The 20,657-nt window shown below is 38.3% G+C and overlaps 5 protein-coding genes across 5 annotated transcripts; all 5 read left to right on the forward strand.

The window, feature by feature from the left end:
* The first annotated feature begins 7,834 nt into the window (after positions 1 to 7,834).
* On the forward strand, positions 7,835 to 8,555 carry LOC116030356 (auxin-responsive protein SAUR68-like). The gene has a single exon (XM_031272586.1). It carries the CDS (start codon positions 7,997 to 7,999, stop codon positions 8,426 to 8,428), a length of 432 nt encoding a protein of 143 aa, XP_031128446.1. The 5' UTR covers positions 7,835 to 7,996; the 3' UTR covers positions 8,429 to 8,555.
* A 1,848-nt stretch (positions 8,556 to 10,403) lies between these two features.
* Positions 10,404 to 11,092, forward strand: LOC116030659 (auxin-responsive protein SAUR68-like). The gene has a single exon (XM_031272972.1). The coding sequence runs from the start codon at positions 10,527 to 10,529 to the stop codon at positions 10,959 to 10,961; it is 435 nt and encodes a 144-aa protein (XP_031128832.1). The 5' UTR covers positions 10,404 to 10,526; the 3' UTR covers positions 10,962 to 11,092.
* A 1,871-nt stretch (positions 11,093 to 12,963) lies between these two features.
* LOC116029277 (auxin-responsive protein SAUR68-like) lies at positions 12,964 to 13,635 on the forward strand. The gene has a single exon (XM_031271200.1). It carries the CDS (start codon positions 13,019 to 13,021, stop codon positions 13,451 to 13,453), a length of 435 nt encoding a protein of 144 aa, XP_031127060.1. The 5' UTR covers positions 12,964 to 13,018; the 3' UTR covers positions 13,454 to 13,635.
* Positions 13,636 to 14,344: 709 nt separating this feature from the next.
* On the forward strand, positions 14,345 to 14,779 carry LOC116029850 (auxin-responsive protein SAUR68-like). Its single transcript, XM_031271889.1, has one exon. The coding sequence runs from the start codon at positions 14,345 to 14,347 to the stop codon at positions 14,777 to 14,779; it is 435 nt and encodes a 144-aa protein (XP_031127749.1).
* A 1,887-nt stretch (positions 14,780 to 16,666) lies between these two features.
* LOC116029273 (auxin-responsive protein SAUR68-like) lies at positions 16,667 to 17,360 on the forward strand. Its single transcript, XM_031271195.1, has one exon. The coding sequence runs from the start codon at positions 16,789 to 16,791 to the stop codon at positions 17,221 to 17,223; it is 435 nt and encodes a 144-aa protein (XP_031127055.1). The 5' UTR covers positions 16,667 to 16,788; the 3' UTR covers positions 17,224 to 17,360.
* Positions 17,361 to 20,657: the final 3,297 nt, after the last annotated feature.

Genomic DNA, 20,657 nt, shown 5'->3' on the forward strand with positions numbered 1-20,657 from the left:
AAAACGATTAGACAACTAACATTACCACATGGTTTTGTCTTCCAAAAATCATGAAAAATTTCAACTAAAGAACTTTGTAGATAAAGACCACCATTGGACACCACCCACCATGTGTTTCAATGAAATTGAACAGATGGGGAAAGCTCAACTACTTCTGTCATTCCAAGAAAACCTATCAAATGAGAGAACAATACACATAGCTGTAAGTTAATAGTATTCACTAAGAAAATATCTTAATCGATTTGTCTGAATCAATGTGAAGATTGGGAAACATAACCATGCAATTTCTTATTTTGATGTCTCTATATATGGCCACACTCCATATCCCACAGCTGGGTAGAACACGGTTTTTCCTTCACTGATTTCCTCAAGAACTAAAAGCACTTTAAACAGGTCATTTCCATGTGAACTTTGAACATCAAACACTATAACTGTTTCAAGCCACTATCCAATGTTTCTGCAGACCTTACTCTCTCCCATTCGATTTTTCTCTATTTCCCAAGTTAGTAAAATGATCAGTTCCAAAAAGCTCATCAAGCTGGCAAAAAGGTGGAAGAAATTTGCTGTCATCTGAAGAAAGACGATTTCATTTCCAAGACAAAATGATGACACAGATTGTTGCAGTACAGCAGTACTCCTGCTGTTAACAAGGGCCATTTTGCTGTCTACACAGCTGATCAGAAGCAGTTTCTTGTCCCACTAACTTATCTCAAGAATGAGATTATTAGGCAACTCTTAAACATGTCTGAAGAGGAATTTGGACTTCCAAGCAATGGGCCTATTACATTACCATGCGATGCAATCTTCATGGGCTACATCATTTCACTCCTTAGCCAAGCTTTATCCCGAGAGATTGAGAATGCATTGCTCATCTCAGTTACTTCATCTCGGTGTTCATTAGCTTCACTGTACCATGGGTGGAGAAATCAGGAATTGCTAGTTTGCTGATATCAATTTCACCAATTTTTGTAAATGAGGAACTCATCAGCAGTAGCTCACCATATCATGTGAAATATACAGAAATACAAATGAGATATTGAAATCTGAACAAAAAACATTCAACCATATAATTATTTGAATGAATTAGTGACAATTTGAATTTGCTACCTCCATTTCTGGCCTAGCATGACTATGCCAATTGCCCTGAGTTAACAGAGGGCAGATGCAATCTAAACCGACTGATGCTACCACTACGCCAAAAGCTATAGCTAGTCGCGAAGGCGCAACTTTATTTCCTTATACTTGTATAGTAGTCAGCGCCACGTTTCAGTGGTAGGATTCTGGGCTCGGCTCGAGTACAGTGACTGTCTATGGATGGTAATTAAACGGCAACACTGCAATCAGCTCCACCTACTGCATACAAGATATCATACCCACAAATTCTACACACGCTCCATCCATTTTCTTTCATTTCTGTCTTTTATACTAATCTGGCACCTTTGTGTGATGGTTAATACACACTGATCACACTAATTTTGCATAAAGGTCAGTGAAGTTGGACACCAGAATTCACTTAAACTGCAGAGATGAATATTGTTAGTTGAGTGATTTACTCTCAGCTTCTCAATTCAAATTTGAATTGAGTGGCTGAGAGTCCATCCCCTTTCCCCTTCTCTTGTATAAATAGGTAGTCATTTACAGTGTAAAATATCAGTGAGTAATATACTTCAGTGTACGGTTCTATCTTTCTACATGGTATCAAAGCGAGGTTGAGGGAGAGTGACCGAGTGGGCTTTGGTCGGAGCAGTGCCGCGACCTCGCCGGAGAAGTTTCGCCGCCATCGGGATCCCCACGCGCCGCCGCTGTCCGCCACCTCGTAGTCCACGCGCCGGCGCGTGAGCGGTTTTCCGGCGTCGTCTCCGGCCGAAAATGGCATCACCGGTCTCGTCTCAGGGAGCCCATTCGACCTAGGTATGTTTTATGGTGTGTTAGGTTAACAAAGGTGGGAGCAGCGAGAGGTTTGGCGAGTCGGGGTGTTGCTGCGTTTGTTTTGTTTTGTTCTTTGGTTGGTAGGGTTTGTTTTGAGGCCATATGCCTGAAGGGAGGACTATAACAGTGGTGTCAACCCCATCTAAGTTAATTGATGTGGTACTTGCGCCTGATGGGTCTAATTTTGGTGAATGGGAGTTTTTAATTAAAGTTAATTTGGGTGGCATGGGAAAGGATGGACACTTAACAGAAGTCTGTCCAATTGGATCTCCTGACACGGTTAGTCAGTGGAAGAGTGATGATAAGGCTATTTTCTCTCGAATCATTAACTGTATTGACAAGAAAATAATTTTGTCAATGAAGCATTGTACAACTGTGAAAGAAGTATGGGATCTAGTACATAAATGGTTTAGTGGGACATATAACCTAAGGAGGTTGTATCAATTGTCTCAAAATGTCTATCGTCCTTCTCGAAATGGACGAGACATTACTCAAAATGTCTATCGTCCTTCTCGAAATGGACGAGACATTAGAGACTATTATTATGAGTTCAAGAATGCTAGTGATGCTTTGTGCGCTGCTATGCCCATCTCAAATGACGTGGCTCAAATGAAGAAACAGCGTGACCAACTGCTTGTGTTTAGTTGGATCTCAGGGTTAGGTAAGGAGTATGATGTTCTCCAATCGCAGTTGTTGGGGTACAAAGAGTTAGAATCACTGGATCAAGTCTTTGCGTAGGTCCAGAATGCATCAAGTAACATTAGTAGTGAAGACGTGTCAGAAAGACATGTTTTCTTATCGCAGGATAATATGGTTGAGGAGAAAACACTGCTGTCACAAGGGAATGGCAGCGATAATCGAGGTGGCCGATTCCGGGGGCGTGGTGGAGGAGGACGTGGTGGAGGACGCGGAGGACCGAGGGTATGTTATAATTGCGGGGACCCGAATCATTTACGTAATCAGTGTCCTAAACCATTTTGTTATGCTTGTGGAGACCCCGGTCACCTGCGCAATCAATGCCCGAAACTGGTCCGACCACAAAGGTTTGCTAATTCTGTCATGAAACCAGAAGGACATACAATAGTGGTGACTGATGAGGAATTAACTTTGTTCAACCAGCGGAAGGTGTCTTCCTCGCCGCCTCCAACTAATCATGACTCTGTGTCGTCTCGTTCGGCTACGTTCGTCCAAACAGGTAATTCTATCGCCTGTGTTTCTTCTTCTTCATCTCGGAAATGGGTCATTGACTCAAGAGCTAGTGACCATATGTCAGGTAATCCGAGTCTCTTTTCCACATATTTTCCTTTTAATTGTGGTCCTACAGTTACCCTAGCAGATGGTTCTTCCACCACTGTCTTGGGTAAAGGTAATGCAACTGCTACTCCGGGGTTATCCATTTCGTCTGTTTTGTATCTTCCAAAGTTCACTCTCTATAAGCCAGATCACTCGAACTCTAAATTGTTGTGTGTTGTTTTTCCCTGGTTATTGTTTGTTCCAGGATCTGTTGACGAAGGAGATTATTGGTAAAGGGAAGGAGACTGGTGGGTTGTATGTGTTGGATCAACTGGTTCCTCGTAGGGTTGCTTCTGTCAGTCTGCTGAGAAACACAACTCCTTTCCAATTACATTGTCGGTATGGTCATCCGTCTCTACCTACGTTGAAGAAATTGTGTCCAAATTTAGAGTCTTTATCTGTTTTACAGTGTGAGTCGTACGAACTTGCCAAACACTGTCGGGGAACTTATTTACCTAGGGTCAATAATAGGGTGGAGTCGTTATTTCAATTGGTTCACACGGATGTGTGGGGTCCATGTCGTGTGTCTTCAAAATCAGGGTTTAGGTACTTCGTAACCTTTGTAGATGATTTTTCGAGACATACTTGGTTATATTTAATGAAGTCTAGAGATGAGTTATTTACTATTTTCTGTAACTTCTGTGTTATGATCAAAACTCAGTTTAATAAAAGTGTTCAAGTTTTGCGTAGTGATAATGCTCTTGAATATTTCTCTAGCCCCTTCTCAACTTATATGAGTTAGAATGGAATGATACATCAGTCCTCTTGTGTGGGTAGGCCTCAACAGAATGGTGTCGCAGAGCGAAAGAATCGCCATCTGTTGGAGGTCGCTCGAGCCCTGTTGTTTCAGATGAAAGTCCCTAAAATATTTTGGTCGGATGCTGTCCATACAGCTTCCTTCTTGATTAATCGACTGCCGTCTAGTGTCCTCCGAGCATAGGTTCCGTGCCATCTCGTGTATCCCTCTAGTCCTTTGTTTCACTTGTCTCCTAAAGTGTTTGGCTGCACCTGTTTTGTTCAAGATATTCGCCCCCAGAACGGTAAACTCGACCCAAGAGCTCTTAAATGTATATTCTTAGGATATTCTCCTACTCAAAAGGGATATCGTTGTTATTCTCCTGAGCTAAAGAGGTATTTAGTGTCTGCCGATGTTACGTTCTTTGAGGATACCATATATAGTGGGGCGGTCTTAGACCATCCAGACTATGTCACTGTGTCAACAGAGGATAATGAGTTTCTCACATATACTGTTACTGTTCCTTCCTCCTAGGTTGAGTCTATACCCAGGCACCCCGTTACTCAAGTATATAACAGGCGGCCGAAGAAGGTTGTTCGAAAGGTGTCGTCTCGCCCACCAGTCAGCTCTACCTTACCGCAATCTCCGTCAACAGATCTTCCTGTTGCTCTTCGAAAAGGTAAACGTCGTTGTGTTCATCCCATTTCCTCATTTGTGTCTTACAATGATCTGTCACCCTCTTCACGTGTCTTTGTGTCTCAGTTGGAGTCTGTAGTTGTTCTCGAGTCTTTAAAAGAGGCTCTGTCTCATGATGGTTGGCGGCGTGCTATGGAAGAGGAGATGGCCGCTCTTGAGGATAATCGAACCTGGGATCTTGTTGATCTCCCCACTGGTAAAGCTGCTATTGGGTGTAAGTGGGTTTATGTAGTCAAAATGAACCCGGATGGTTCTGTTGCTAGATTGAAAGCACGCCTAGTTGCTAAAGGGTATGCACAAATGTACGGTGTTGACTATACAGAGACGTTTTCCCCCGTAGCCAAATTGACTTCTGTACGGATTTTCATTTCATTAGCTGCCGTTAATCATTGGCTTTTGTATCAGCTAGATGTGAAGAACGCATTTCTACATGGTGATTTAACCGAGGAAGTTTATATGGAGCAACCACCTGGGTTCGTTGCTCAGGGGGAGTCAGGGAAGGTGTACAAACTGAAGAAGTCCTTATATGGTTTGAAGCAATCTCCGTGTGCGTGGTTTGGAAGGTTTAGTAGTGCGGTCGTCAAGTTTGGTATGCAGAGGAGTGCTTGTGACCATACGGTATTTTATAAGCACACGAGTTATGGCTGTGTTTTATTAATTGTATATGTGGATGATATAGTAATCACAGGGAGCGACACTGGAGGAATTGATGCTCTTAAGTCCTTTCTCAAGGACGAGTTTCATACTAAGGATTTGGGTATACTAAAATACTTTCTGGGTATTGAAGTTTCCCGATCCAAGAAAGGCATTTTTCTTTCACAAAGAAAGTATGTGTTGGACCTGCTTGATGACACTGGTATGCTGGGGGCGAAGCCGTGTGACACTGCCATGGATCCTGGTGCCAAACTTGTAGCTGGAGAAGGAGAGGCGTTTGACAATCCAGAGAGGTACAGGAGGTTAGTGGGAAAGCTTAATTATCTCACTATTACTCGTCCTGATATTGCGTTTCCTGTTAGCGTGGTGAGTCAATTTATGAGTGAACCTACACAAACTCATTGGGAGGCAGCCATCCGGATCGTGAAATATTTGAAGGGTGCTCCCGGGAAAGGGGTCTTGTATGCAGATTATGGGCACACTCGTGTTGAGGCGTTTTCTGATGCTGATTGGGTTGGGTCTCCGAGTGATAGAAGATCAACGACAGGTTATTGTGTGTTCGTGGGAGGCAACTTGGTCTCATGGAAGAGCAAGAAACAGAGTGTTGTAGCCCGGTCTAGTGCAGAGTCTGAGTACAGGGCCATGGCTCACGTCACAAGTGAGGTTGTTTGGGTACACAATATTTTGAGGGAAATTGGTGTAGAGGTGCAGCTACCAGTGAGTTTATGGTGTGATAATCGTGCTGCCATACACATTGCTAATAATCCTGTCTTCCACGAGCGAACCAAGCATATTGAGGTGGATTGCCATTTCATACGAGAGAAGGTGCAACAGGGGTTGATATCGACAGTGCATGTTCAAAGTGTTGATCAATTAGCTGATGTGTTTACCAAGAGTCTGGGTAAGAGTCGGGTTGAATATATATGTAACATGCTGGGCATGGTTGATATTTATGCTCCAGCTTGAGGGGGAGTGTTAGTTGAGTGATTTACTCTCAGCTTCTCAATTCAAATTTGAATTGAGTGGCTGAGAGTCCATCCCCTTTCCCCTTCTCTTGTATAAATAGGTAGTCATTTACAGTGTAAAATATCAGTGAGTAATATACTTCAGTGTACGGTTCTATCTTTCTACAAATATCTTGGTTGTAGACATCAAATCTCTTGCCAAAACCATGATTAGTTCCAAGAAACTCATCAAGTTGGCTGTGAAATGACAGAAATTTGCTGCTGTCCAGAGGATGATGGTTTCATTGCTAAGACAGTAGGAAAATGTGGATAGTTGTGATATAAACTCTGCAGTTAGCAAGGTACAAATAGTGTAGCTTACATACAGATCAGCACATCATATATAAAATATTGACTGTTCTCAAGATTATTCCTTTATCTAAACTTGCAAATTTTCTTTTATCTTAACTTTAGTGTATAGAATATGCCTTGAATTTCCTTGAAGAAAGAGAAGATCTAGAAATATATATCCAATAAATTTGATATATGGTAAAGAGATATTTTACGGCTAGTTTTACTCAAACTATATTCAGTGAATCAGTGCAAAAAGTTGGAATAGGAATATAGGATTTAGTCAAAATTGGACAGACTTTCTGATATTTTCAAAGTTACTGCAGAAATGCAGACAAAAATCTATACAAATGAACTGTACAGGAAAACTCTTATATTCAAAATTTTTCTTCACTAAACTAAGTTGTCTGTAGTGTCTCAAGATCTCAGACTAGAGATGATGTCTAGGAAGGTATCCTCCATACAAGGTATTGTGAGTCCGCCCATTGGATGATCAAATCCGAATTCTTCCTCAGCTTGACCAAGCAAGTCTTGGAATGAAGGGTCCTTCAAGTACGAAACTGGAATGACAAAACGCTTCTTTTCACTAGCTCCAACATAAACTGCAAAATGCCCCTTAGGAACTTCACTTTCTCTGTTTGTTCTTGAAGTAGATCTTCTAAGGCCTTGCTTAGCACGGAGAATGTGACCCATACCAATTGCCATGTTCAAAATTTTTTATTGGAAAGTAGGATTTGTGTGATGGCAGAAACTAGGATTTGTGTGAAGGAAGAACTTGAGTGGGGTGAGCATCATCTCAAATGCATTTATATATATATATATATATCCTTTAGGAGATGGATTGAGTGGCTATGAGAAATCTGGATGAGAGGCCAGCCAGCTGGAATGATAAGACAGCATTTCCACATGGTTTTGTCTTCCTAAAATTTCTACTAACAACTTTGTAGATAAAGACCGCCTTTGAACATCACTCACCATATGCTTCAATGGAATTGAACAGATGGGGAAAGCTCAGCTACCTTTGTCATTCCAAAATGAGAGATCTATACACAGCTGTAAGTTAATGGTATTCACCTACAAAATATCTTAATCCATTTGTCTGAATCAATTTGAAGATTGGGAAACATAACCATGCGATTTCTTATTTTTATGTCTCTATATATGACTACAGTCCATATTATCACATATATTTCTGATTGAAGCTAAAAGGCCCCATACAGCTGGGTGGAACATGGTTTTGCCTTCTCTGATGATTTCCTCAAGAAACTAAAGCACTTTAAATAGGTTGCTTCCAAGTGAATTTGATCATCAAACACTACAACTTTGTCCACCCAATATCCAAGGTTTCTACATATCTTACTCTCTTCCATTCTCTATTTCCTAAGTTAGTACCATGATCAGTTCCAAGAAACTCATCAAGTTGGCTAAAAGATGGCAGAAATTTGCTGCCATCCGAAGAAAAAGGATTTCATTTTCAAGACAAAATGATGATGCGGATAGCTGCAGTACTTCTGCAGTTACCAAGGGTCATTTTGCTATCTACACAGCTGATCAAAAGCGGTTTGTTGTCCCTCTGTCGTATCTCGAGAATGATATTATCAGGCAACTCTTAAACATGTCGGAAGAAGAATTTGGGATTCCAAGTGATGGGCCTATTACACTACCATGTGATGCAGCCTTCTTGGACTACATCATCTCGCTTCTTAGCCGAGGATTATCCAAAGAACTCGAGAATGCATTGCTCATATCAGTTACTTCATATCGGTGTTCATTAGGTTCATTGCACCAAGAAGGGTTGAGAAATCAAGAATTGCTAGTTTGTTGATATTTTGTGAATAATTTTGTAGACAAGGAACTAGCTGTAGCTCAATACATAATGTGAAATGTACGGAAACCCAATACTTGATATCTAATACATTCAGTAATCTTCTATGAAAATCAAATTATGTTCATAGCTTCAAATTCTTCTTGAACTACCATTTAATCTATGTACTTAACATTTTTGCTGTTAGAAGTTTTTATTTTTTATGTAATGATATATTCATAAGTGATAAAAACCATTCAAAAAGCACACACCCAATTGTTCTACATCACTCATGGACCATTATTCCATCCATATTCTTCACAAAAATTGAAAACCCCCAAGAAATATGAAACCATAGTCTTTGAATTATACCAAGGATGGAGAAATTAAGAGCAGGTAGTTTTCTGACTTACTACCGTTTGAACCGGTTAAAGAAATATTAGAAATTCGACTAAATGCATTGATATAGATAGTCTTCAATACGACAGCAAGTCTTCAGAACCACTGCAAGGTTATTACAGAATTTTGATACATAACAATTCTAGAACTACCGAGTATCTTGTGGTTTAATGGCATTACTATTGCTTTCTAGAGTTTGGCATAATTGTTGAACAGATACTATGAATAGATTAGAGTATGCTAAAAAAAAAAAAATTCAAGAACTCTTTAAGTCTATCCATCACTAGGCCTACTTCATCTCACCTTGTCTTAGTGTCAACATTTTTTTTTTTTTTTGGATATTCTTTCTGCATGTAATTGTGTAAAATCTTTATTGAGTAGATGAAGAAATCAGCTTAGTTAATACGCCAATATCAACTGATAGTTCAGCATAATCTCATCCACAATGTGCACCAAAAGCAGTATTAAATCTCTGCATATTTTCCCAATCTGATCACAAGACACAACAGAAGTTGGAGAAGCAAAAACTGTACAAGAAAACTTGTGTGCAAAATTTTTTTTCCACCAAACTGTTTGTAGTTTCTCAAGATTTACAAATCCCAATCTGATATGAGACAACTAAAAAATGAAAAAAAAAAATGTAACTGTACATAGAAACTCTTTTGTGCAAAATTTGTATCCACTAAACTGAGCTGCTTGTAGACTCTCAAGATCTACTAGAACTAGAGATGATGTCAAGGAAGGTATCCTCTGGGCAAGGTATTGTGAGCCCACCCATTTGATGATCAAATCCAAATTCTTCCTCAGCTTGACTTAGCAAGTCTTGGAATGAAGGGTCCTTCAAGTATGATACTGGAATAACAAAGCGCTTCTTTTCACTTTCGCCCACATAAACTGCAAAGTGCCCCTTAGGAACCTCAAATTCTCTGTTTGTTCTTGAAGAAGACCTTCTGAGGCCCTGCTTAGCATGGAGAATGCGTATCATACTAATTGCCATTCTGAAATGCTTCTTTTTAAAGCAGAGGCAGCGTAAATCAAAGATGCTATAGAAACAATTTTAGAATGCAGAAAAGGTATTTGTGCAAGGAATGTTTGAGTATGGTGAATACTAACTCAAATGTGTTTATATAGATCCATTGGGAGGTGGATTGAGTGGCTAAGAGAAATTTGGATGGGTGGGCAGCCACCTAACAAGATAAGAGACATAACCACATGTTTTTGTCTTCCAAAATCATCAAGAATTTCAATTAACAAGTTAAAAGAAAGAATATCAGTCTATGAACATCATTCCCCACAGGCTTCAATGATATTGAGTAGATGGGGATAGCTTATCTACTTCCGTCTTTCCAAGAAACTCTGTCACATAAGAGATGAGGAGAGCAAGCAGCAATTCTTGAATCAAATAAAGAGATATGATTTGGAAACAAAACCATGTGAGTCCTCATTTTTTATGTCTCCATATTTCATATATTTCTGGTTGAAGCTAAAAGGCCCCATACAACTAGGCAACATAACCATGTGGTTCTTCAGTGTCAATCATGTGGTTTTGCCTCCTCAAGAGAGCTTAAAGACTGTCTTAGCCTCCTCATCACTTTAAATAGATCACTTCCATATTCATTTCATTCATCAACACTGCAATTCATTCTAGCCAATTTCCAAGGTTTCTACAAATCTTATTCTCTTCCATTCAATCTTTCTCTCTATTTTCTAAGTTAATACCATGATCAGTTCAAAGAGGCTCATTAAGCTGGCCAAAAGATGGCAGAAATTTGCTGCCATTCGAAGAAAGAGGATTTCATTTCCAAGTCTATATGATGATGCAGATAGCTGCAGTACTTCTTCTGCAGTTTACAAGGGTCATTTCACTATCTACACTGCTGATCAAAAGCGGTTTGTTGTCCCTCTATCATATCTTGAGAATGAGATCATTAGGCAACTCTTAAGTATGTCTGAAGAAGAATTTGGACTTCCAAGCGATGGGCCGATTACACTACCATGTGATGCAGTTTTCATGGAATACATCATTTCACTTCTTAGCCGAGGTTTATCTAGAGAACTTGAGAATGCACTGCTCATCTCAGTTACTTCACATCGGTGTTCATCAGCTCTGTTACACCAAGAAGGGCTGAGAAATCAAGAATTGCTAGTTTGCTGATATTAATATCAATCATTTTTGTAATGAGGATATTTGTTGTAGCTCAATACATGATGTGAAATGTACATAAATCCAATACAGAAATACTTGATATCCAATATATTCAGTATTCTTCTTAGAAAATTCAAATATATTCATTGCTTTCATTTTCTTCTTAATCTTCAGTTTGTTGCAATTCGCTTATACCTGTGACAAGTGCTTATTCACATTAATTTTATTCAAAAGCATTAAACTATATAATTGCCTAATTGAATTTGTAACAATAAGATTCTGGCGCTTCCATTTCTGGCCTATCATCGCTCCACCAACTATCAAGAATAAGCAAAAGGCAGATGTAATTTGAAGCATATTATGAGAAAACAATATGGTGTTGTTATATCAATTTTGAACAGTTTTGACCATCAGCTGCAATAGTGCCATTAGAGAATTACTGAGCTATATACTAATCTTGTTATCTCATTTTCTTTCATTTCTTATGTCCTATATATTATACTAATCTGGCACCTTTGTGTGATGGTTAACATGGAACTTCCACCCTGATATTTGCGTAAATCTGCAAAGATGAATATAGTGGAAGATATTTGCTGCTGCCTAAGGGAAGAAGATTTCATTTTTAAGAAACAAGGACTGTGAATAGTTATGGTAAATCCTCTGCGGTTCTCAAGATTATTCCTTTATTCTGAACTTGCAAACTGTTATTGCTTAACTTTTAGTCTAGAATATTCTTCCTTCAATTTCCTTGACTGCTAGTTTTACTCAAAGAATATTCAATGAAACAATTTGGATTTGGTGAAAATTGGATAGCATTTCTGATATTTTCAAAGTTGCTGCAAATATGCAAACAAAAATCTATACAAATGAACTGTACAGGAAAAGTCTTCTATGCAAAATTTTTCTTCACTAAACTAAGTTGTCTGTAGTCTCTCAAGATCTCAAACTAGAGATGACTTCAAGGAAGGTATCTTCCATACAAGGTATTGTGAGTCCACCCGTTGGATGATCAAATCCGAATTCTTCCTCAGCTTGACTAAGCAAGTCTTGGAATGAAGGGTTCTTCAAGTACGAAACTGGAATGACAAAACGCCTCTTTTCATTCTCCCCGACATAAACTGCAAAGTGCCCCTTAGGCACTTCAAATTCTCTGTTTGTTCTTGAAGAAGATCTCCTGAGGCCTTGCTTAGCACGGAGAATATGCCCCATACCAATTGCCATGTTCAAATGTGTTTTTTGGAACGTAGGATTTCTGAAATTTTTTTCAGTATAGACACAATTTGTGAAGGCAGAAACTAGGAGTTGTGTGAAGGAATTGAAGAACTTGAGTGGGTTGAACATCAACACAAATGCATTTATATATATAGATCCTTTAGGAGGTGGATTGAGTGGCTATGAGAAATTTGGATCAGAGGCCAGCCAGCCCGCCAGCTACAACGATTAGACAACATCACCACATGGTTTTGTCTTCCAAAAATCATGAATAATTTCTACTAACAACATTGTAGATGAAGACCACCTTTGGGCATCACTCACCATATGCTTCAATAAGTTTGAACAGATGGGGAAAGCTCAACTACCTTTGTCATTCCAAGGAAACCTACCAAATGAGAGATCAATATACACAGCACTAAGTTAATGGTATTTGCGCCAAAGACCTTGTGGTCAAGCGGCATCTGGTGTACACTCCCATGTGGAAGGGAATGTGTTCGAGCCTTAGTGGAGGCATCTGTTGACTCTTTGTGCTTGAGTAGGATACTACATTGTAACCGAGTCAGTAGAACTCAAAAAAAAGTTAATGGTATTTGCCTAATAAAATAGCTTAATCAATTTATTTGAATTGATATGAAGATTGGGGCACATAACCATGTGTTTCCCTATTTGTATGTCTTAAAGGCCCCCCATACAGCTGGGTGGAACAAGGTTTTGCCTTACCTGATTTCCTCAAGAAATTGAAGCACTTTAAATAGGTTGCTTCTCATCCAATTTTGATCATCAAACACTACAACTTTCTGCAGATCTTGTTCTCATCCCTTCAATTTCTCTCTATTTCCTAAGTTAGCACCATGATCAGTTCCAAGAAACTCATCAAGTTGGCAAAAAAATGGCAGAAATTTGCTGCCATTCGAAGAAAGAGGATTTCCTTTTCAAGACAAAGTGATGATACAGATAGCTGCAGTACATCCAGTCCAGCTAACAAGGGTCATTTTGCTATCTACACAGCCGATCAGAAGCAATTTGTTGTCCCTCTATCTTATCTTGAGAATGAGATTATTAGGCAACTCTTAAACATGTCAGAAGAAGAATTTGGACTTCCAAGCGATGGGCCTATTACACTGCCATGTGATGCAGTCTTTATGGACTACATCATTTCACTTCTTAGCCGAGGCTTATCTAGAGAACTCGAGAATGCATTGCTGGTCTCGATTACTTCACATTGGTGTTCATCAGCTCCACTACACCAGGAAGGGTGGAGAAATCAGGAATTGCTAGTTTGCTGATATTAATCTCAATAAATTTTGTAAATGAGGATATTAGATGTAGCTCAATACATCATGTTAAATGTACAAAAAAATCCAATACAGCAATATTTAATTGATATCCAATATGTTCAGTATTCTTATTAGAAAATTCAAATATATTCACTGCTATAATATTCTTCTTAATCTTCAGTTTGCTGCTATACACCTAGTTGACATGTTTCTGTAACAAGTACTTATCTGCATTAATTTTATTCAAGTTTGAGCAAAAAGAATTAAACTATATAATTGTCTAATTGAATTTGTAGCAATAAGATTTTGCCTGATGTAATTGGCTATAGATGTCAATGCTCTTGCCAAAACCATGATGATTAGTTCCAAGAAACTCATCATTTTGCCAATCAAATATAATGGAAGATATTTGCAGCTGTCTAAAGGAAGAAGATTTCATTTTTAAGACACTAAATTTTATTTGTAGCTTCATTTTATTTTATTTTTCAATAATATTGACTACATATAGATCAGCACATCATACCCAAAAATTCAAAATATAGATTGTTCTCAAGATATATTATACCTTTATTCTTAACTTTTAGTGTGTAGAATAGGCCTTGAAGATATATTGTACTGCTAGTTTTACTCAAAAGTATATTCAACGAAACAATTTGGAATAGGATTTGGTGAATATTGGAGGGGCTTTCTGATATTTTCAAAGTTACTGCAGAAAAGCAGACAAAAATCTATACAAGGTATCATGAGTCCACCCATTAGCCTCCTCAACACTTTTAAGTAGATCACTTCTGTATGCATTTCAACCATCAAACACTGCAATTCAGTCTAGCCAATTTCCAAGGTTTCTACAAATCTTATTCTCTTCCATTCAACTTTCTCTCTATTTTCTAAGTTAATATCATGATCAGTTCAAAGAGGCTCATCAAGCTGGCCAAAAGATGGAAGAAATTTGCTGCCATCCGAAGAAAGAGGACTTCATTTCCAAGACTAAACGATGGCACGGATAGCTGGAGTACTTCGTTTGCAGTTAACAAGGGTCATTTTGTTATCTACACAACTGATCAGAAGCGGTTTGTTGTCCCTCTAACTTATATCGAGAATGAGATTATTAGGCAACTCTTGAACTTGTCTAAAGAAGAATTTGGACTTCCAAGCGATGGGCCTATTACCCAGCCTTGTGATGCAGTCTTCATGGACTACATCGTTTCACTTCTTACACGAGGTTTATCCCAAGAAATCGAGAATGCATTGCTAGTCTCAGTTACTTCACATCGGTGTTCATCAGCTCCACTACACCATGAAGGGTGGAGAAATCAGGAATTGCTAGTTTGCTGACAATACTGGTTTTTTTTTGTAGACATAGAATTCAAATGTAAATCAACTCATACCTTTCAAATTTCAAGAAATTTTTTTTTTTTTTATATCAAATTTCCTTCCTCCCCACCCCCATACTCAATTTTATTTTCACATAACTGACTTGATGATCAAAACACTATACTTGGTTCTGCATACTAGATTAGTGAACAGTAATTATAAGAATCAAATGATCTGAAATCAATAATCTTTTCTCCTTAATCTACAGGATGATCTAATATATGTACTTAAATATTTAGTACAAGTAAATATGGCAGAATATGAATATGGGGTCAGCACATTCTCAAAGGGCAACACTTGTATACTTAACACTTATGAAACTGGACTTGTCTAGTTATTCCAAAAATGGAATAACTTGACATGTTTTGTGATACAAAGTGGAATTATTCATTCTTAAATGTCTAATGGACCTTTAAGAACTTAACATACATCTGGTATGTTAAGTTCTTAAAGGTCCATTAGACATTTAAGAATGAATAATTCCACTTTGTATCACAAAACATGATACATCTGCTCTTTGGAAGTTCAGCCATAATCCAGGTTTTACTCATAGTAGACAAGAATTGTATCTTAAAAGCATAATAGTAGTTGTGTAAACCCAAGTCTCCAGATATATAGACATTTAGTGCACAATAGGCCTTCATATAACCAGTGAAATTTACAGTTTCCAAACTGATCATGAGACAAGTAAAAAAAAAACTGTACAAGAATACTCTCTCTGCAAAATTTTTCTCTACTAAACTAAGCTCTTTGTTGTATCTCAATATGTACTCAAACTAGAGATGATGTCAAGGAAGGTATCTTCTGGACAAGGTATTGTGAGTCCACCCATTGGATGATCAAATCCGAACTCTTCCTCGGCCTGATTTAGCATGCCTTGGAATGAAGGGTTGTTCAAGAATGATATTGGAAGAACAAAGCGCTTCTTTTCGCTTTCACCCACATAAACTGCAAAGTGCCCCTTAGGGACCTCAATTTCTCTGTTTGTTCTTGAAGAAGACCTTCTGAGGCCCTGCTTAGCACGGAGAATGCGAGTCATACTAATCGCCATGCTGGGATGTTTCTTTTAAAGCAGAGGCAGTGTAAATCAATGATGTTATAGAACAGAAACAATTTTAGAATGCAGAAACTATTGTAGTTGTGAAGGAAATATTTGAGTGGGGTGAATACTAACTCAAATGTGTTTATATAGATCATTTGGGAGGTGGATTGAGTGGCTAAGAGATATTTGGATGGGAGGGCAGCCAGCTAGCATGATAGACAACATCACCACATGGTTCTGTCATCCAGAAATCATCAAGAATTTGTAATAGATAGGATGGCTTAACTACTGTTATTCCATATATTTCTGATTGAAACTAAACGGCCCAATACAACTAGGAAGCACATGGTTTTGTCTTCCCCGATTTTCTCAATAACTTTCATCCAATGTGTTTATATAGATCCTTTAGGTGGTTGATTTAGTGCCTAACAGAAAATTTGATGGGAGGCCAGCCAGCCAGCTAGCTTGTTAAGACACATACATTACCACATGGTTTTGTCTTCCAATAATCATCAACTTTGTAGATAAAGAACTTCTTTGAACATCATTCCCCACATGCTTCAATGAAATTGAATAGATAGGATGGCCTAAATGCTGTTATTCCAAGAAAGCCTACCAAATGTTAGATAAGGATGAAGTGCAATAAATTGATGCCATTCGCCAACAGGATATCTTAATCTTCTTGTTTGAATCAGTTCTATGATTGAGAAACATAAACATGTGATTCCTCAAATGTGTCTCTACATTTGGGCACACTTTATATCCCATAGAGCTTATGGTTGTCTTAGCCTCACCACTTTAAATAGATCACTTCCATACGCATTTCGATCATCAAACACTGCAATTCAGACTAGCCAATTTCCAAGCTTTCTACAGATCTCTCTTGTTCTCTTCCATTCAACCTCTCTCTATTTCCTAAGTTATTATCATGATCAGTTCAAAGAAGCTCATCAAGCTGGCGAAAAGATGGCAGAAATTTGCAGCCATCCGAAGAAAAAGGATTTCATTTTCAAGACAAAATGATGACACAGATTGCTGCAGCACTTCCTCTGCAGTAAACAAGGGTCATTTTGTTGTCTACTCAGCTGATCAGAAGCGGTTTGTTGTCCCTCTATCTTATCTCGAGAATGAGATTATTAGGCAATTCTTAAGCATGTCTGAAGAAGAATTTGGACTTCCAAGCGATGGGCCTATTACACTGCCATGCGATGCAGTCTTCATGGACTACATCATTTCACTTCTTAGCCGAGGTCTAACTAGAGAACTTGAGAATGCCTTGCTCGTCTCAGTTACTTCACATCGGTGTTCATCAGCTCCACTACACCAAGAAGGGTGGAGAAGTCAGGATTTGCTAGTTTACTGAAATTAATGTCAATAAGTTTTGTAAATTTGGATATTAGCTGTAGCTCAATACATCATGTGAAATGTACAGAAATCCAAGATGATGTTAAACATACTCAATTTTACTTTCACTTAAATGGCTTTTGCATATGATGATAATACTCCTTGTCTGCATCACTACACCCTGTAAGCTGAACAATACTCCTTTATATATGTTCCTTAAAGTAATACTTGTCCTAGCTTCTTGGCTTTCTTGCTAGATCTATGACAAATGGCCTACTATTTACAAAAACAAAATGCTTTCACTGCTACTTATGAAACTGGACTGCTCTACTTATTCCAAGAATGTCCATATTTTTTCTAGCAGTAAACTCTTGTCCACATTAAGGGTGATTCACTGATTCTTGTGTCTGTACTTCAATTCTAAAATTTGAAATGATCTGCAATATCGTTTCAAGTGGTTCAAGATAGATTACAAAGTTGCATGATTAGAAAACGTACTTAGATATTTGAGTTTTGATAGTCTGCAAGTAATTAAGAGGTGAAGTGAGATTATTACAGATCCTTTGATACAAAACAAGCCAAGAACTCTCTGAAATCTAGCCATCATTAGGCCTACTGCAAAATGAACCTTACCTTGTCTTTATGTTAGTGTCTACATAAGATTTTCTGCAGGAAAAATCTTAAATCTGTACACTGAGACACAACTGAAATTTAGACAGACATCTTGAGAAAATTTGGCCTCCATATAACTAGTGATTTTATATTTCCCCATCTGATCATGAGACAGCTAAAGATGGAAGAGAGAAAAAAAAAGGGATACAAGAAATCTCTTGTGTAAAACATAATCTGTTTCTATTTTCTCAAGATATATATTTTTCCAATTTTATCCTGAACACAACTGAAAAAGGAAAAAAGTAACTGTACAAGAAAGCTCATTTGTGCAAAATTTTTCTCTATTAAACTAATCTGTTACTCTGTTGGTAGTCACTCAATATCTACTTGAACAAGAGATGATGTGGAGAAAAGTATCCTCTGGACAAGGTATAGTGATTCCACCCATTCGATGATCAAATCCGAATTCTTCCTCAGCTTGACTTAGCAAGTCTTGGAATGAAGGGCACTTCAAGTATGATATCGGAATAACAAATCGCTTCGTTTCGCTTTCGCCCACATAAACTACAAAACAAAGTGCCCCTTAGGGACCTCACTTTCTCTGTTTGTTCTTGAAGAAGACCTTCTGAGGCCCTGCTTAGCACGGAGAATGCGAGTCACACTAATTGCCATGCTATGATGTTTGCTTTTAAGGCAGTGGCTGTGTAAATCAAAGATACTATAGGAGCAAATTTAGAATGCAGAAACTAAGATAGCTGTGAAGGAAATATTTGAGTGGGGTGAATACTAACTCAATTGTGTTTATATAGATCCTTTGGGAAGTGGATTGAGTGGCTAAGGGAGGGTAGCCAGCTAGCATGATAAGACAACATTATCACATGGTTTTGTCTTTGAGAAATCAATTTCTTAAAAAAAGTTTGTAGATAAAGGCTTTTCTAATAACACAGTCCCCACAAGCTACAATGATATTGAATAGATAAGATGGCTTAACTAGCCTTCCAAATGAGAGGTCATATTCACCTGCACAATATCTCAGCCTTTTTTGTTTGAATCAATCCTATGAATGAGATACATACACAAGTGATTCCTCATTCTTATGTCTCCATATATTTCTGATTGAAACTAAGCGGCCCCATACAACTCCGGTGCACATGGTTTTGCCTTCCATAATTTTCTCAGTAACCTATAGCTTGTCTTAGCCTCGTTTTCTCTTTAAATAAGTCACTTCAATATATATATTTTGATCATCAAGCACCAGAAGTCAGTCCAACCAAGCGCTAAGGTTTTTACTGATATTTTTATCTTCTGTTCAATAGTTAGGAAAGGATTGGAGTAAACTCTCCTTAAGAACTGCTCTACCCCCTCAGGATAATAACTTGCCATGCCACCCGTGGCATTTAGCCATAGTCTTCTGGATGACAGAGAAAAAGAGATGTTGTTTCTATCTCTGTATATGGGCCAGGACATCCAAGATACTAAAAAGAAAAAACTTAATTGTATACCTGCCTTTGGGATGTGTAAAGCATGTACTTCTATTCTCTTCATTTGTCTTCACAGGAATTCTTCTTCTGAGAGAATAAAAGAGACAATTAAGGGGATACATATTCCCTTGCCATAAACCCCTTGAAGCATGAAAACAAACCTTCTCTGAAACCACTAATGATGACTGAATATCAAATGTTGGACACAGCTCTATATTCCAAAATCTTGATAAATCCAAGCTTCTTTAAAGTCCATTCTCCTTAGAACATTAGTAAGAAATGACCAAGAAACTCAATGATATGCTTCAAAGTAACATCTTCATCCCCCGAAAACTTGATTATTTTATGAATACACATTCGCATTCTTTTGTCCTTCACAATGGAATGGAAGAACTTTGTGTTTCTATTTAGGCTGTACCGTTTGCCTCGAATAATCCTCTTCAATCTGGGGTTGCCTTTGGTAAAGGGCATTCACCTTAGTTCAGCATGACTTCCTTTTTGGATCTTCCTCTAACTTGATCTCAAGTGCTTGGACCCTACATTCCAATTTCCAGCTCCTCCTGTTTCCCCATAACTGTTCTATTCCATTCACTCAATACATTCCACTAAATTTTCTGTTTGTATAAGAAGACAAACGTTGTATTTCCTTGAACCTTTTTGCTTCATACCTTCTCGACCGAATCCAGAAAGCCTTCATAGTCATTCCAAGCAATTATAAATGTAACTGAAATGGATTAGCAGAACTCCCAGTTGATCTAGCACAATTTATGTGCATCAGATCAGAGAATGGTCAGAAGTAGTACTTTCTAGCCTAATTATGAACAGCAATATGAAAAATTGCATCCCAAGCATGATTAACAAGCATTCTGTCAAGCATTTTCCAAATGGCATAAGAACCATACCCGCTATTCAACCTGATCATAGAATTACCATAGAAACGAATATGGAATAATCCACAAGCATTGACACACTGCAGGATATATAGCCAACCTCTTCTGCATGTTGTCTGGCAGTCCTCCAAACTTTTTCTGTATAGTAAATCTATCTTACAGCCCCATAGATCCTATATCTATCTATATGAAGAAGAGATCATGTAACAAATTGGATTCTTTTTTGTACTGCAAGTGAGAAAGAGTGATACTTCTTAATGAAACATTTGTCACTGAGGGATCCTTTAGTAGAAATCTCTGTAGCATTCCAAATTATGGGCACTAATCATTTAAGAGGGGGTAGCAAGGGGGGGATGGAGTACTTCCCTGATGGCTTTCCAGACGTGTTCGAATGTGATCTTTACTGTGTTTGGAAAATGTACACAACGACGTGCTGTCCTGGAGGATAAGATTCAACTAGATAGGCCAAT

This window comes from Ipomoea triloba, chromosome 9, assembly GCF_003576645.1.
Source record: "Ipomoea triloba cultivar NCNSP0323 chromosome 9, ASM357664v1".
In the NCBI taxonomy this organism is placed as follows: Eukaryota; Viridiplantae; Streptophyta; class Magnoliopsida; order Solanales; family Convolvulaceae; genus Ipomoea; species Ipomoea triloba.

Bases quoted from the DNA above. Each gene is read 5' to 3' on its own strand.
- LOC116030659 (XM_031272972.1), top strand. From the start codon at position 10,527: ATGATCAGTTCAAAGAGGCTCATTAAGCTGGCCAAAAGATGGCAGAAA.
- LOC116030356 (XM_031272586.1), top strand. From the start codon at position 7,997: ATGATCAGTTCCAAGAAACTCATCAAGTTGGCTAAAAGATGGCAGAAA.
- LOC116029273 (XM_031271195.1), top strand. From the start codon at position 16,789: ATGATCAGTTCAAAGAAGCTCATCAAGCTGGCGAAAAGATGGCAGAAA.
- LOC116029850 (XM_031271889.1), top strand. From the start codon at position 14,345: ATGATCAGTTCAAAGAGGCTCATCAAGCTGGCCAAAAGATGGAAGAAA.
- LOC116029277 (XM_031271200.1), top strand. From the start codon at position 13,019: ATGATCAGTTCCAAGAAACTCATCAAGTTGGCAAAAAAATGGCAGAAA.